At 44.2% G+C, this 17,136-nt stretch overlaps 2 protein-coding genes across 2 annotated transcripts in view; one reads left to right on the top strand and one right to left on the bottom strand.

Annotated features, from left to right (window-relative positions):
• Positions 1 to 469: 469 nt before the first annotated feature.
• On the top strand, positions 470 to 2,751 carry id2a (inhibitor of DNA binding 2a). The gene is made up of 3 exons (XM_034124719.1): positions 470 to 911; positions 1,198 to 1,258; positions 2,107 to 2,751. Exons 1-2 carry the CDS (start codon positions 558 to 560, stop codon positions 1,252 to 1,254), a joined length of 411 nt encoding a protein of 136 aa, XP_033980610.1. The 5' UTR covers positions 470 to 557; the 3' UTR covers positions 1,255 to 1,258; positions 2,107 to 2,751.
• Positions 2,752 to 4,031: 1,280 nt separating this feature from the next.
• The window catches only part of kidins220a (kinase D-interacting substrate 220a), a 48,408-nt gene continuing 35,303 nt past the window's right edge, over positions 4,032 to 17,136 (bottom strand). The window contains exons 24-31 of the mRNA XM_034132462.1: positions 16,772 to 16,950; positions 12,919 to 13,133; positions 12,371 to 12,487; positions 8,461 to 8,577; positions 8,169 to 8,267; positions 7,168 to 7,386; positions 6,256 to 6,477; positions 4,032 to 5,551 (exon numbers count right to left, since the gene is read on the bottom strand). Of these exons, the coding sequence (XP_033988353.1) occupies positions 4,697 to 5,551; positions 6,256 to 6,477; positions 7,168 to 7,386; positions 8,169 to 8,267; positions 8,461 to 8,577; positions 12,371 to 12,487; positions 12,919 to 13,133; positions 16,772 to 16,950 (2,023 nt within the window). The 3' untranslated portion in view covers positions 4,032 to 4,696. The remainder of the gene's footprint in view (positions 5,552 to 6,255; positions 6,478 to 7,167; positions 7,387 to 8,168; positions 8,268 to 8,460; positions 8,578 to 12,370; positions 12,488 to 12,918; positions 13,134 to 16,771; positions 16,951 to 17,136) is intronic.

Genomic DNA, 17,136 nt, shown 5'->3' on the forward strand with positions numbered 1-17,136 from the left:
GTGTTATCAGATATAAACATTTGCATTGTCGTAAATATATGATTGAAAATGTGTTTTGAATAACAATTGTGAGCACATTTATTAAAATACTATCGCTTGATCTTCATGACCTACAAGATGAAATGTATATCTTGGAGGTACATTTATTGGCGCGTGCTCGCACCTTGGCCATATTCAATTGGGAGCCATGCAAAGCATTCATTTTCTTGATCAGAAACAGGTATGGGCTTAATTTTCCAAATTGCCCACCGGAGCTGCTGAAGCGCCCTCTGGGTTCCGCCTCCAACATGTGTTGCCACTGGTAACGCGGCAGGGAAGGGGAGGGGTTTAAGCGCAAATAGCCAATAGTATAAGTGAAAGGCTTTGAGTGACACATTGTGCTTGTCCAATCAGCGCGTTTGTCCCGCCTTTGTCGCATGCCCAACCTGCTGCCTATATAAACCACACTGACAGCTTGGTAATCCAGTCTGATCGCTGATCGTCTGGCAAATACAGGACCTTATAGAAGCAAGATATCGACAAACACAAACCCTCTCGCTTAACTTAACACTGACAAAATGAAAGCAATAAGCCCCGTTCGGTCTTTCAGGAAAACCAACGCGAATTTATCGGAGCACTCCTTGGGAATCTCTCGGAGCAAGACCCCGGTGGATGACCCGCTCTCCCTGCTGTACAACATGAACGACTGCTACTCCAAGCTGAAGGAGCTGGTGCCCAGCATCCCCCAGAACAAGAACGTCAGCAAGATGGAAATCCTGCAGCATGTCATCGACTACATCCTGGACCTCCAGATCGCGCTGGACTCCAGTGTCGCACTAACCAGCCTGCATCACCCTCCGCGGCCGGGGCAGGCTCCTTCCAGGACCCCTCTGACCACCCTCAACACAGATATCAGCATATTGTCATTACAGGTAAATAACACCTCAGCTAAACAACATTCATAATTGGGAAAACGATACCGTGGTGTGCTATGCGAGAGTGGAGCTCTATTTGTGCGCATAGCCGGTGCGCCTTTGTAGCCTATGCGTAACTCGCACAAAATGGCTTGTTGGAAAAGAAAATGGCATGTTTTTTTTTCTTTTGTACATGTGATGAGGAAGAGATTCGCCCTACATAACAGTGTTTGCAAAGCCAGACACTTCGATCGTTTGCCGGGTAAAGAAATAACATTTGGTCTGTTTGTTTGTTTGTTTTCAGTCCCCGGAGTTGCCATCAGAGCTGATGACAGATGACAGCCGGACTCTGCATCGTTAAAGCGGTAAGTAGGCTGTCCTCATGTCTGCTGCTGCATTCTGTCCAGGGCTCTGAGGCTCCGCTACAGCCTGTCTCCCAGTCTGCTGGAGCAGAATTGGCTAGAATTACCATTTACCAATCCATTTGTTCCCTGCTAATGTGGTTGACGTCTCACGTTGCTGTAATGGTCCCGATATGTTTTGCACGAGAATGCACTGCATCACCGAGGTTATGAGGTTTAGGGTTGACTTGACTCCAAATTTGATCCTTTATGATTTTTATTTATCATTGTAGCAAAGCAATATCTGAAACAAAAAGACCACATAACGGGGCCCCTTCAGGACTGTAATGTGTCAGTATGGTGACCGCGATTAATGGAATAATTATGTTCTCATGTGCTGTTTTAAGACATTTTGCTGGCACATTTCTTGCAGTTTGGAGTACTGAAATGGAAGATATTCGGTCCAGGCTGCTTAGGTTACTGTATATAAGTAGCAGTCGTCAGGGTTGTATTATACCCTCTTGTGTCTATAATGAAGAGCATCTGCAACAGGAAAATAATGGCTGTTTGGATTACTGCTACTACGATGTCTGCACATAATTGGTACAAGAAGTGGGTAGGCGCCAGCTGAGCGGCAATTACGCTGATTCTTCCCCAGATTGTAGGCTGAAGTTGTGCGAAAAGTGTGTGTGCGAGTCCCCCCCTTCCCTCTCTCTCTCTCTCTGTGTACATCTGGAGCGCAGGGTTTGCTTAGTATTGGGAGTGTTTGGTTAAATGTTAAAAACTGCGGCTTCCTCCCTGGCGCCAGTCTGTCCGGATCTCTGCCCTGTTTGCATTTTCTAAACACGCCTCTCTTTCTCAATCTTTTGCAGGTGTTTGGTCAAGACTCAAAAACACACACAGGACCTGGGGAGCAGGACTTCCCCCCCCCCCCCCCCTCCAACCTCTGTCCTCCAGGCCTGGATTTTTTTCTTGTTTCTTCTGACGCTGAAATCAAGAGACTTTTGCTTATAATGGGACAATCTTATGTGATGTGTTTTCTGTTTGGACACTTCATTATTATTTAACTTAAGACTTTTTTATTTGTGGGTCCTTTCTGGAAATGGAAGGCACGCTATATTCCCGACAGTGGGAGGAAAAACGAGATTATTGTCACAAGGATTACCCCTCTCCCCTCCTCACCCCCGTCCCTCTCTCCTTGTTGAATCTCTTCGCTTTTTTTGCGGAGGTGGGAACGTGAATAGAAAAGACAACTTGGTTAGTTACTGTAAAAAGTTTAGTCTTTGTCTTGTCAGATTTGTTGGCACATGAAGGACTGGACGTTGTTTAAAAAAAAAAGTTAAAAATGAAAGAATGAAACCTTGTGAACTCTTATCGGGAGTTTATCTTGTATAGTTGCAGAAATTTGAAACTTCTGCAAAAGTGTAATGTTGTACTTAATTATGCTGAAACTTTTTATAAAAGTAATGTAAATCGTACCTTTTTTATACAAAAATAAATCGAAAACGCAACTTGAACATGTTTCATTGTGGGGGGGAGGTTGGGGTCAGTGGTTTAGAAGACAACCCAGTGCGTAAAATCCGTCTCCCAGCTGACTTTCAGTATACATGCAGTGCTGTATGTAAAGTGAACATTTGACGCACTTCAAAACACAGATCCCACAACAAAGTGTCCTTGTCAGTCCTGCAGTATGTGACCTATAATAGTCTAAAACACAGCGTCAACACTTCTCCGAGGCAAACACGACCTGGAGGCACAAAGTTGCATAAAAGCTTATTCAACGCGCACTGTACTCTAACTTTCTCACATGCTGTAAATTAGGATTTAATGGTTCAGCGTGACTGGCTGAGCCATTATAGCCATGGGCTGTAGGCTGTTGTATTAAAACAAAACTGGAAAATTATGGAAATTCACCTTGAAGCTGAAACTGGGCCGGAGATACGTTACTGATTCCAGAAGTAATATCCATCATAGGTTTTTTTTAAATTGTATTTCCAAACATTAATTTGGGTTTAAATTTGCCTTAAATTCCACTGCCGAAATAGTTGTGGTTTCTAATGGAATTCCAGTGATAAATGACCAGGTAATATGAAAATAGTGAACCACGCAATGCTGGGGTGTAGGCTACTGCTTGTTAATTCGGTTTCTATAATAATCTTTGGGTGCATGTCTTAAATGTCCAAAGCATTATAGTGCCGTGCGCAATGTACCGTCAAGGTGGTATACTATAACCCTGAAGTGAAACCCAACTGTCAATCATCTCCTTCCTAAATACGGCATGGCTTCTCAAATGTCTTCACACAAACGACCCGCCAAATTAGCTATGGACCCCCATTTCCTGATTGTTCCCCAGGGACCACTTAATGGGATCTTTCTTGATTGAGTGCCTAAGCTGTAGAAACATTCACCTTTACAATACATGAACACTGTATTCAAAGGACATTCATATGTATATTGTAATGAAGATTTATTTTCAGATAAATACGAAAGTACCTCAAAATCCTGATCAAAGACCCCTGCAGATCCACGATGAGAGTCACTGACCTGCATATGTTACCCTCAGAGGTTTATAGCAGTCAGACAGGGTCCGTGACTCCAGCCTGCAGCACGTTTGTATGGAGAGTGCGCCATCTATCGGAGAACATGACTCCTGCAGTGACGCCCTCCCTTTGCATGTCAACCTCTTTTCTCCTAACCTGCATCAGGTAAAATATCACATTTCTTTAGTGAAGGATCTCTGGGGCCTTTCTCAACAAACTGCTGATTTTCCTGAGAGAAAGATAGAATATGAGAACTATTTCAAGGGTCAACATAGCAGAATCTTTATTGATTCACACAACACCCGTTCACAATTTGGAAGAGACAATCACTTTGGAAACTAGTGCATGCACGTATACTACTACATAACCTGCCAAGAACACACTGACTGCACCACTGTGTACACTGTCATCTATTTGAGACATTCCATCTACCAAACACACCACTGCACACACTCCGGAGACAATAGTCTTCCGCAACACAGAACCTTTTTTTATCGGTCATTACTACATTTCCTCAAATACACACGTTTCTTTCTGTAACAATATGATATCCACAACATGTAACATTTCATCACTAGACACACTACAGTATATCCATAACCGCATCAAAACATTATAATTTAATATTCCAATTATATTGGAAAGTTAAGCAATCCCAATTTGACCTGACTGAAGCATTTTTGGTATCATTAATTACCACTTGTAGTTTGGATGCATCAATTGTTTAAATAAAAGTTTTTTTTAACTAACCAAATAATTTACGCTTTTATTTACTAATCTTGATTCACAGCAACACTTTCTACATTTCCTTCCTAACATCTAGTTCTTTGGAACAAGTCACAACACCAACAGCACAATAATGCCACCAACAACAACAACATGAAAAAGTCTACGTGACCCTTGTCACACAGTCGGCAGCTCCTCAGAGGGCGCTCTCTATCTCATCTCCCAGGCTGATGGTGCGCAGGTTCTGGTTGTGGATGGCTGCAGTTGTGGTGTTGGCAGTGCTGCTGCTGCCGGGGGTGATGATGACAGCTGGCGAGTCGTCGATGCTGGAGGAGGAGATGGTGGACTCCGTGCCTGTGATGCTAGCCGGCTGCAGATGGCTGTTGTTGGTGTAGGTGTCGTCAGGGCTGTGTGCGTTGTCATTAAGGGTGCTGTTGCCGGGGGTGCAGTTGAGGTTGCCGACCCCGCTGGACGGCCAGCCCTCATCTGGGCTGCTGGCCATGAAGCTGGCCTCGGACGCGGCCTCGGAGCAGATGGACATGCGGACGTCCTGCAGGCCGCTCAGGCTGCTGGGGAGGAGGCCTCTCTTCTTCACCAGGCCCTCCAGCTCCAGCTCGATCAGACTGGGCTTCAGAGCTTCTCCGTCTCCTTCAGCCTCTTCCAGGGAGCGGTCTGAGGAGCTGTCGCTGGAGCGCATCCCCGAGTCCGACGAGTCCTTCTTATCCAGGAGGATTTCGGAGAGGAAGCCAGGCTTGGCCAGCAGCCCGCTGGACTGGACTCGATCCTCTTCATAGAGGAGAGGTGTGGTGTTGTCTGCTTCTTCTGGCCCGGAGTCTTCATCATTGGGCAGCTTGTGGTACAGAGACCCGGCTCCTTTCTTCCTGGAGCCCGGCGTCCTGGACGATGTGCTGTGGTCCAGCTTCTCGTCCTCTTCACTGATGGGGTCTAGGGGCAGGGCATCGGCCCCTGAGGAGAAGTCCGTGGCGTCACTAGTCTTGGAGCCTCTCTTGTTGAAGGACTTGCGGCTGTCTTGGTCAGCGCCTTCCTTGGCCTGCAGAGAGGGAAGAGGATTCAAAGAGAAGAATATGAATATACAGAATCTAGTGCGATTGGCCAAGAGGCCCTGAAGAGGGGATTCTTGTCCCTCCTGGATGTGCCAAGAGAAACAAAGACTATAAGCCAATAATTAAGAAATGTAAGAAGGAGCAATCTCCCCTTTCCCAGCACAGACTTTGCCATCGCACAAGCCAGAGATCATTTATATAAAGTTTTAGAGAACTAAAATCAGTACTTCCCCTACGAAAATACAATTGTACAACTACTCATCAAGTATTATATACAATTCTCATTGAAAACAGGGTTTATTGCATGCCTCCATGGTGAAAAAAGAAACAAAACACAAAGAAAAGTCTTGATGAATCCAAGTAAATGAGTGCCATTTAAATGTTTTGAATAGTGAGGGTTTAGCAAAAATCAATTGCAGTTCAGGTTCTTCAATTCACTCTACAAATGTTCCTTTCATTCATCAAGACCTTTCTTTGTTTTTGGATTCTTAGTTTACCAGTAAAGACATGCGAGAAACATTTTCTTCAACAATTCAAGGTAAAATAAGTGAGTAGTTGTTATACAAATGGTCCTTTTGTGGGGGAAGTGTCCCTATGATTACCACACTGATCTGGCAGTGGGAGCTTCGACACAGTTCATACTGTCAGCGATACAATGGCAAAAACTCAGCACCGGTCACTGTGCACCCACCCCTTTGTCCTCTGAGCTGGCAGCCTGGAGGAACTGTAGGGGTAGGGGCTGCACCGGCCTCTCCCCCCCAGTGCCGGACATCTCCACCTGGGCCATCTGAGCGATGTATTCCTTGTAGGCGTCATGGTACTCCGTCTGCTGCTTGTCTGTCAGCTTGCAGATGTCATTAGAGGATTCCTGAGAGTTGAGGCTGGACATGCTCGAGGCACGAAGATTTGCAACCTGACAAGATGAGAGAAAGTTAGATTTCATGAAAGTTTGTTATAAATATACTAATTTCAAAAGTATTTGAAGAGTGAGATAACTGAATGATTTTAGGCTGATAACCTGACACCAGAATATAATACATATAAAAAGGGTGCAAAAATTCAACAATTATCAACTAATGGAATATTTAGAACATGGGAAAGCTGTGTTGTGTTTTCGGTGTTGGATCATTTGAATATTGAAAGGTGAGATGGTATAAAATAGCAGCAGGCAGCCTGTGAGTGTTTGTTCGTGCCTCAGAGGTTTTGTCAATTGGAAATAGAGAAGGTGAAAAAGAACAGGGGGCCCTTGACACCTTTTGGTGTGCTGCAGTGGGTGTATTTTTAATTTGGCAATGTTAAAGATCACCATAAGCTTCCTCTGCCCTGCTCTTTTCTTGCATTTCAAACCACATTAATATGAAACCAGTGAGGTCACCAACACTCTGCTCGTTGTGGCCATGCAACAGTTTGGGGTGTGTGACCTTGTGATTCCATTTGCGATTATGTGTTTCACGATCACATGTATACTTGCATCAGCAACTTTAATGCCTCTTATCTTTCTGCAGGCGTATACGTGTTGGTATTATGTGCATACACCCATTTCACGTCTGTCTAACACTATCTGCTGGTACGTTTCCACTGAGCTCCTGACAGGAAGACTGACCGGCCAGTGTGTGTTGTTGCTGTGTCTCGGAGGTTCCTCGAGCCCCGCTCCGCTCAGCTCCTCGAAGCTGAGGTTCAGGCTGAAGGCCGCTGCTTCATGCTGGGCCCCCCCCGAGCGCCTGCTGGGCTCCCCGTGGTGCACGCTGCTGCCCTGCTCGCTCGCAGCTCGGGACTCGTCTTGGATCAGAGCGTGGCTTTCAGCATGACGTAGCTCCATCACCTAGGAAAGACATGAACAAAATCCATATTTCCTATCAACACGTCCTTTGACTTCTGTCAGTTTGAGTCAATTTCTTAAATACAAAACGTGTTAGGCAGCAACAACCAGAACATGCACTTGTGAGAGTGAGCTGTTGCTTAAGAAGAGCTATTCAGCCGTCCACTCCTGCCTGACAAAACCTCCCTTCTTCCAGATAGCAGTCAGCCATCTTGAACCAGATGTCTGTGCTGGCTGTGTGCTGGCAGCACTTCACTGTTAGACCGCTGCACTTTCCAGCTGCTCCTACATGAGCTCTGCATTGGATCTCTGGTAAAACACGACCAATCCAGGCTGTGGTTTAGAATTAGGAGTGCAGACAGACGTCTGATGAAGTGAAGCTAGATACATGTTAAGTCATTTCAGCCCCGGCTCAGCTGACTGGACTCCTGGCTGACAGACGAGAGCCCTGATGGTAATACGGATTATAAAATCTCCATCCCAATATCTCTCAGCGCAGCACAAGATGTTGTATTACAAGATACTGTGTTGCTTCTTATTGGAATAAACAAGAGATGACATATCAGCAGGAGGCCATGGCAGTGCTGAGTGTCTGCAAAGCATCACAGAGTGAGGAGAATGTGTGTTGCTATAAATCTATTTTAGACTAAGAGTTTTTTAGGAGTTAAGTATTGTGGTTGGTGGATTGATTCTTTATCATTTATGGTGGTGATGGCCCATTTATTTAGATGGGAAACAACAATATTAGGCATAGTAAAGAGGCTCAAAGAAAAACATTGTCTCACCATTCCCCTGAAGAGCTGCCAGTCCCCAAAGTTCATCTCCATCTCTTTCTTCAGCTCGTCCAGGTTGCACTGAGAGAGCACTCGGCCATTTATATTGGCCTGCAATGAAGGAGACGGATTGACAGTTTCTCCACTGATTGACTTGTATGTACCAACATGTGCAAGGTTTCATCAAGCCAAAAAAAAAACAGATTCAATCGGAGGCAGCGATGAATTAAGCTATGCAACGAGTATGAAAAGAAAACAGCATCTGAGAAAATGGATCCAATTTTGAAAGTTATTGACAGCTCACCTTCTTGATGGTGGAGGCGTACTGAGGCAGCATGCTGGGGTCGATTCCATCTAACTGCCTGAGCCGCTCGCACACTGCATCTGTGTTCATGGAGCTCAGCAGGGCCGCAGAAGAGACCTACACACACAGTTAGAGTATAAAGAACTTATTAAGGATTTTTTCGTGGGTTAAGGTTAAAAAGGTAAAACTTGCAAACTCTGTTAGACCAACTCATCACTCATAAAACCTTGATTAGGGCAAAACGAGCAACAACTCCTTGCAAAGGCACGTGCAGGCCTGTGAGGCACACAGAGGTGCAAAACCACTATCCCACACAGTAATTCTCTCTATCAGTCACACAGTGTAAGTGTAAAAGTAAACAAAGCTGCCAACCTTTCCAAATACACTGTTACCTGCTCTTATTCTCTTTTCTCAGTGTTTATATAAGCACGTAAAGTGTGTGCACAACACTTAAGGGATGGAGTCTGTAAGTCTGAGTTGCCACACTACAGTACGGGGCTTGATGTGAGTAATACGGGGCGGCCTGTTGATGCTGTCAAAGGCCTCACAGACAGCCAATAAGCCACCGGCTGGCACAAAACTAAACAAACCTCATCTCCTTCCCCTCCCTTTCTCCACTCACCCCTGTCCCTCTGCTTGTCTTGAAGCCTTACTCTTGTTCCTTCCTTCCCTCCCTCCCTTCCTTCCTTCCTCTCACATTCCTTCCCTCTCAGCTTTGCTACCTTTTCCATCACTCTCCCCTAACTCTTCCTCCTACTCCCTCCCTCGTCATCTCTTCCCTCTCTCGGCTATTAACACCATTAAGACAAGGCTTCAGACTAAGCCCCCCGGCTTTGTTTCTGGTTTGGAGGGAGAGAAGAGCAGAGCTTAGTCGGACTGTGAGTGGTTGTTGGACAAAAGAAAAACCCAGCAGCGCACACAATACAGTACACAATAATAGGTGCCAACTTTCTGCAGTGGTGGGCAAGAGGATGGCGATTAGCACTCGGGGAGTTTAGCTAATGGTCGTGTCTACACAGTTGAGGATTTACTCTAGAATGAAACTATGTTAGTGAATCTACTGATCTATCGCAGGTGTTTGCTTCCAAGTGATGAGTCTGTAATACATCTTTCTACAGCATGCTTGGTAGTAGTGGATCAGTGTGTTAGGAATTAGTGAATGGAAGATGGATTCAAGGGCTGGATGCAGAGATGAAAGTAAACCGAGATGTACCTGCTTTAATTTGTAAGGCAGCGACTTTAAATGCTTAAAATGGAGACAAAAAAAGCAGACGGACAAAAAGTCAGACACAAATGCACACAGACATTCATGAAAGTGTGAAGCCAGGACTGCACCTGTGAAAAAGGGAGGGCGACAGAGAGACGGACGGACAAGCGCACACGTTGAACCCATCACCAGGGGACAGGAGAAACATTGACCACAGAGCAGACAGACATTTATCTGTCTCCCAGCAGGAGGGGAGACGGCTCCTTCACAGCAGCCAGACTAGAAGAGGCTATTGAAAGCAGGATAATTACACAAGGCGATTTTGTTTTCAGGGGAGTCAGCAGGTTTTTGCAGTCATAATCTTTGCAGACAGAAAGAAATACTGGTGAGACAGAGACAGATAGAAAGACCCAGAAAAAGAAAATGAGACATCTCACACTCTGCACAGAAAAAAGCAGAAGTTTCAATTCAAGGAAGACCGCGAATACGACTCCTCGATTCAGACTGCAAGCGTGTGTTCTGAGAACTTGAGCGAAAGCGTATATGTCTGCGGGTGTGTCTGCATGTGCGTGTTTTTTTGTGAACCCTCCCAGTGTGTGTGTGTGATAAGACTGTAATTACAGCTGGGCTGAGCTCAGGGCTGGGCAGAAGGATGGGGAAGAGGAAACAGAGCTCTGTGAGGGAGGAAGCGTCTTGGTAAGGAGATAAGCTCTCCTACCAGCGCTGGGCTCAGAGAGAGAGAGAGTGTGTGTGTGTGTGTGTGTGTGTGTGTGTGTGTGTGTGTGTGTGTGTGTGTGTGTGTGTGTGTGTGTGTGTGTGTGTGTGTGTGTGTGTGTGTGTGTGTGTGTGTTGCCAGCCCCAACAGTTGCTCTGATGATAATCCCAGCAGCCCGAGGAATCCATACTCACCCTTATATCAGCTAAGCAATTACACTGGGCTTGGCCTGCTTACATATCCAAGGACTTGCATAAATGAGCGACGGTGCACACACGTCTACATTTGCAGATTTGCAGAAATACAGGCACATGTGAACACTACACAAAGAGATCAAGTGGGACCCAAAAAGAGGATAAGATGGGCTAATGTACATAGAAAAGCCAGAATGAGAGAAACTGAAGAAATGTATACTTAGGGGGAAAGGAAACAAAAGCATGAGGGGAGATACGAGGAACAGAAAAGGGTGTTAAAATATAAGAGTGAGAAAGGTTTAGGAAAAGGAGGAGGGAGGAAGTTCAAATATAAAGGCTCAAAAATACAGACTGAGAATGGAATGAACATTACAAAAATAATCTATATTTAAATCTTTCAAACAGCTCCTTTAAAAAGCTTTCTGGCAGCGGCCTGATAAGTGGCTTTGTGGAGCAGAAATCTCCCGAGTAGTGTTATCATGAAATTGTTCTAATAGTGTCTGCTCTCTCATAAAATGTGTGAATGTATCTGGGTGTAGAGATTGGGCTCTTGTCAGTGCAACTCCATGCATTCTTGAAGTGGCTTAACAACACTTTAATGTCCATTTATAGGAGAACGGGAACAGCTACTGCGCCAACATCAGAGTGGACTTCATTCAGCATGTTATATTTACATATGCTGAATATTGTGACAAAAAAAAAAGAACACCTCTTGATAGCGGGTGGTCAGAGTCGCAAAGGAAACAGTATCTAATGTAAGCTTTCTGCAGCGTGTGCAACCATCTAAATGTATTCTCTCGCCTTGTGTTGATCACAGCAACAAAACAAGTAGTCTGTCAAACATGTAGTCGTGCATTTTTACATCCAACACAAGAAATGACAAATGAGGTTTGCAAACATGCAGGTTATGAAGAACTAGTTGCACATGTAAGCATATCCGTAGTGCTCCACAACTACATGTTACCATGGTGGGATCAGAAGGACATGAAGGGAGGCCTTCTCTGGCATCCTCTGCAATAACATCCTGACATAGGCACAGAATGGAGACAAGTACTGAATAGAAAGAAAGGCTAGTGATGGTTGAACTCATTTTAACATCTCATTGCATTTCCCTGGACTCACACTGAGAAATACCACCAGCGTTAAGAGCTGATCAGTCGAACATGGTGTGGACGGGTAACACATTGCAATGAGTAAAGGGAGATAAGGGGAAGGAGGAAAGTGCTTCTTAAAGAGGAAGTGTTGTAAAAAAAGAGGTCAAAAAGTCATGCTAGTAGTTAGACACAATGGACCTGTTAGCATATTTAACATAACAAAATAAGTCAATATAATACGCACCTGCTACCTGCCTAATGCAGGGTAAGTGTTGGCTGTTTTCAGGTCACCATGGCAATTAGGTGTTCCTTTTATTAAGAATTACTTTTTAAAAAATAAATTCCTAAGTTAATAATAGCTCTACAATAAAGGTTATATGAAGTATTATTAACTGAAAAAATTAGTGCCATGTCAGACCCTAAATAGCACTACATCCTAAGCGTTTGCAATTTAATTAATAATATAAATGTGACAAGATCACTTTGAATTGGTATTGTTAGGAAACATTGAGTAAAGAAGGAAGGAAAATAACAGTAAAAGAGAGTCAGAAGAGCACAACCAAATATTTTAACTTTCAATCGCATTATAGACACAATATTGTTGCATTATATACTTTAAAAAGCAAATCTGCAGCTGTAATGATTAGGTGTGAGAAAAGAAACAAATTCAAGTTGGATCTAGCACTACTTCTTTACTTACAAGTCCATTGGGGTTGTCCTTAAGTTGACCAGGTGGTTTAATGGAGGGACGCGAGAATGGGGGGACATGGTGGGAGTAAGGCCGAGGCAGGTGATACACATGATGGGGGAAATAAGGCTATGAGGGGAAAAAGGAAGGAGTTTGGAGAGGGGAGGGGGGACAAATCAAATGTAAATCATGAGAGAAGTCAGACACACACAAACCAAAATGCTGCAGGGAAAAGACGATATTGCTAACTGCCTTTCTCAGTGAGGTAATGAAAAACCATGGTCATATGGTACATTTAAAGACCTGTTAACTGCAATGCATGTAACTGCCAAGTGGGTCAAATTGATGCTACATTATAATAACGTCTGAGATCAGTGTGGTGGTGAGGATCAGTGTGGTGTCACAGGATGTGCTCCTTTTGTCGCTGTAAGATAGTGACACATTTATTGACTTCATTTTTAAATTACCAAATTGTTTTGCTTTTCTACTTTGACACTTATTGGCCTCTAGGTAGTGAATGAGGACTGGTTATGTACACATGAGTTATTTTCCTGTCTCACCCGGTTGTAGAAGGGGTGCTGAGGGCCGGTCATCCCACTGAAGTAGGCACTGTGAGGCTGAGGAGGGGGCAGAGACCCGGCGAAGGAGCCCGCTGGAGAGCAGGCGGCAGTGTGCTGGCCATAACCTGAATGGGGGCGGGGCAGAGCTTCCTGCAGGGGCAGCGTGGGATAGGTCACTCCCCCGATGTGCATCTGCTCCCTGGCGGCACGCACATCTGAGGGAGGACAGAGCCAAGGGGGGGAAAAAAAGAGGAGAGAGGAAGAGAGAAGGAAGTGTTTATCTGAGATGCTGATGATCATGTCTTGGCTATGACTATAAAGACCCTTCAGATCCACCCACGCATCAATAATTTAGCTTTATTCCATCATCTCAAGAGAGTTTAGAGACTGTTGTGAATCCACAGGGAAAAAAACACATCAACCAATCGGCGTGCAAGACAGAAATATTCTTCAGGCGCTGTAGAGAATACAACAAGAACATTGTTCCTGAACATGTTCTCCTTAAATAGAAGACGATCAAACGACTGAATGCTGGAGAGAAAACGAGCGCAGATGTTACGATTACAACAAACTTCAACTGTGAATTCTATTCTCACTTTGATTTCCATTAATCTGTTTGTTCACAAAGCAGCAGGCGGTCTGATGTTATGTCTTTGCCGAATGATTTGCCAACCACGTGATGACTCTGGCACATGGAGGCCCTTGCTGTCCCTGACAAGTAAACTCAGAAATGTAAACAAACAAAGCGGACCATGTGAACTCGTGGACACTATCGTCTAAGTACTCAGAGCCACAATTGTTCTCACATAAATCAATTTGACTTTGTGCGGAGTTGAGTAGGCGCTAGGAGAGGGAGCTTTGGTAAAACCTCCTAAATTAAAGTTAAAAAAACCCAGGGGCAGAACAGAGAGTGGCTCTGTGTGGCTGGCAAGAAAGTAAGCACCAGAAAGAGAAGCAGGCACCAGAATGTCTCCTGGTTATACAAGTGGCTGCTGAATGACACGCTGAGCGAGACCCAATCCAGCCTGTGAACACAATGGGGGCCTTATGATGTGAGTCAGGCTCATGGGTGGGTATCACTGACAGCACTGCCCACTGGCTGGCCACAGGACACCGGGCACCAAGCACCGAGCGGTCACGGGACGACCGAGTAGGAGCGCTGGTCACCTTCCTCTCCACGGGAACACACGTGGAGGTGAAAACACCCACACAATTTTGAGCGCACAAACACATGTTCTGTGAATACATGTAAACAGTTGAACACTTTTAGGACAGGAGACTGGATGTCTGGTTGTAGAGCTTGGTCAGCTGCGCCTTCCATGACTCAGCTCAATAGAACAGACTTTGAGTGTGTGTGTGAGTGTTTCCTGTAGTCTCATAATGCCATGATGCAGCAGCTTCACACTCAACGTCATTGACACTCCTGTATGGGCTGAATGGACGCTGACGCACGGTAGCTTAAGTACAGTGGCGTACACTCTACTACTGATGCACTGTTACGTCCCTATAACTGTGACTTTTGAAGGCAGTTTGGAAATATTGTCTTGATCCCACAGTGCGGAAGTGAAAAGCTGCTCGACATTTGATTGTTTGGAAATGAAAAGCAAGCTGCGGGCTTCCGAGAGCCCCTGCAGCGGGCGATTTTAGAGCGGACCCTGCTGCAATGTTACGAGTAACGTCACTGCCAAATGAGCTGGCACTGAACTCAACACAGAGGACAGATCTCTGTTTCTCCATGCTTTTGTATACCCGACCCTTTTATGTACTTTAGACAAAACAGTACAATAAACGTTGTTTTCTCTCTCACACACACAAACAAACATACATTAATGCACACACTCCTTGTCATGATGACAAATTAAAAGCGTGAAGGCAATGTCATCTTGAGCTAACACAAGAATATGTAGAACAAAGTATTTACTCAAATGCATATTCATATCTATCCATCTGTTTTCACCACATGTTAAGCTTTCTAGTTAGTGGGAACTTAAAACGTTCTAAATACACCCTTCAGATTTAAAGCAGCGTACAACTTAGAATATAAAACAAATGCCATGCCTCAGTTTTTAAATGCAGGTATTTTAATGTTCCCCTGTTGATAAACATGCATTGAGGGTGCGTTATAGATTTTAGGCTTTATAATTGTATACGTATTGGATTAAGTAAAAGTCAATATATAAGAATAATTGAAAAGTAAATCTAATTATATATTAAAATTGTTTTAAGATAGATTGCTAGTTTGCTGGGAATACAAATGATGTAACACATGCAGTGGCTTTTTAAACAAGGTTGTGTCTCAGGTTCCAAATTGACTGTTGTTTCTGCAGCTTTAAACCACGCTGCTGTTGTTGTTGTTGTCAGGGAGATGGTTTATTTATTGTATGGTTGTCACATCATAGCAACAAAATAACATCCATGACAAAGTTTAGTTGTAGAAGAAGGCCATGAGATGTAATTGAAAGTTTGGAGAAAAACAATAATTTGGAACATGTATTGACATGTTTTGTCAAACTGCTGTTTCCAAGGTCTAGAGAAAAATATAAATATGCTGTGGTCTTCGCAGTGACCTGAGGCCTGTACTACGAAGCCGGATTTTCGCTTAGCCGGCTGACTTCAGGGAAAACTCTGGCTTTCCGGTCCTACGACGCTGGTTCTCTTTTTAGCGGGCTAGATCTCCATGGTAACTTATGCTGAGCGGCTAACCTCCTCGGGAGGAGGTTAGGTTGCAGGCTAAGAGATCAACTCAGTGAAAGCACCGCCTGCTGACCAATCAGAGCTCCGTGTGCAGAGTTTAAAGCTATCAAGTCATATTACAGGATAGAGGAAATACAGAAAAACTGCCGTTGCAGGAAAGACGGCCGGCAAAAATCAACTGACTGTGTGAACGTGAAAATGAATAGAATATCCCCTCCCATCTTCAGAGCAATCTGACTATTATAACATTAGCGTTAAGAAAGCTTAATTAAATATCTGCCACAACATAAGTAACCGGATCAGAGTAACATTAAGTACAGTCCGCGGCACTGTGAGTGCAGACGTCGATGTGTCCCATTATCATTCATATCATATCACATCATAATGTATCATATATTTCCTTATCTGAGTCAGCTTCTTGAGCCGTATCTGGCCGTGCAACACTCACAGCCACATACTGTATGCTATGCAGAAGTATTATTTTAAGCAACACATTAAGTTGACGAAACACTCGAGTCAAATGTAATTAAAGTCAGATCCACTCGTGTCTTGGACGGGGCAGTGATATCATAAACCTGTTAATGTACGCATTCAAACACTTTTTCTTTTACCAGCTGTATTCACCTTGCAGGTGCAGCTATGTGGCTTTTATCCTGGATAAAGTGTTTAAGTCATGGATGTTTAAAGTTTAACTTCTTCATATTTGACTAATATTAAAGTTCACTTTTCATTCAGGAAGTATGACGCTGCGCTGTCAGTACGCTTGTCCATGTTTGAGATTGGTCGAATGCTCCAAATACCACCCCTTTCATGTGAACGCGCACCTAACTAGATAGGACACGGCTGGCTTGAGCGATCCACTTGATAACCAGCGTCGTAGGACCGTTTAGCGAGAGCGCGTATGTTTTGGATTAGGCCAACCGGCTAACTCAAACATATCCAGGTTTGGAAAATCCGGCTTCGTAGTACAGGCCTCAGATGTCAACCACAGAAAAACATATTGAGACATGTAAGACAGCAGTCTCCAGCTCCATCAAAACACCAGATGAGGGAATATCTTTAGACTTCTATACCAAGGTTCAACACCTTACTAAGACATGTTATCTTGGTTTTCCTCAAGGTTTTCACCGATGTGTTTAAATACTAAGTGTGTATGAACCTGCTATGATCTCCCTGAGTTTAGGGTCCAGGTTGACGGTGCAGGGCAGGAACATCTCCACATCCTTGGCAGCGAGCACGGGGGTCCTGGAGGACAGGAAGACCTCAAAGCTGCGGATGTCTCCATCGATCTCCAGCAGCGGCTCCACGTCCTTAGTGGTGGGGATGTTCTTGGAAATTCTTCAAAGAAAAAAAGAGAGATGTTTATATTTATTTATGTACTGATGTCTTCTTAAATCTGCTCAATATAGAAATGACATAATATTAATCTGAATGATTTGGAGAACATGACTAATTGGTTGTTTTGACTTAGGATCTTCAAAGTAAGTATACATTGGAGATAATGAAAGACATGAAAGTTATGCG

The sequence above is a fragment of the Trematomus bernacchii genome, unplaced genomic scaffold (assembly GCF_902827165.1).
Source record: "Trematomus bernacchii unplaced genomic scaffold, fTreBer1.1, whole genome shotgun sequence".
Classification (NCBI taxonomy): Eukaryota; Metazoa; Chordata; class Actinopteri; order Perciformes; family Nototheniidae; genus Trematomus; species Trematomus bernacchii.

Coding starts and splice junctions, on each gene's coding strand:
- id2a (XM_034124719.1), top strand. CDS start 558: ATGAAAGCAATAAGCCCCGTTCGGTCTTTCAGGAAAACCAACGCGAAT. Junction 912..1,197: donor TCAGCATATTGTCATTACAG/GTAAATAACACC, acceptor GTTTGTTTTCAG/TCCCCGGAGTTGCCATCAGA.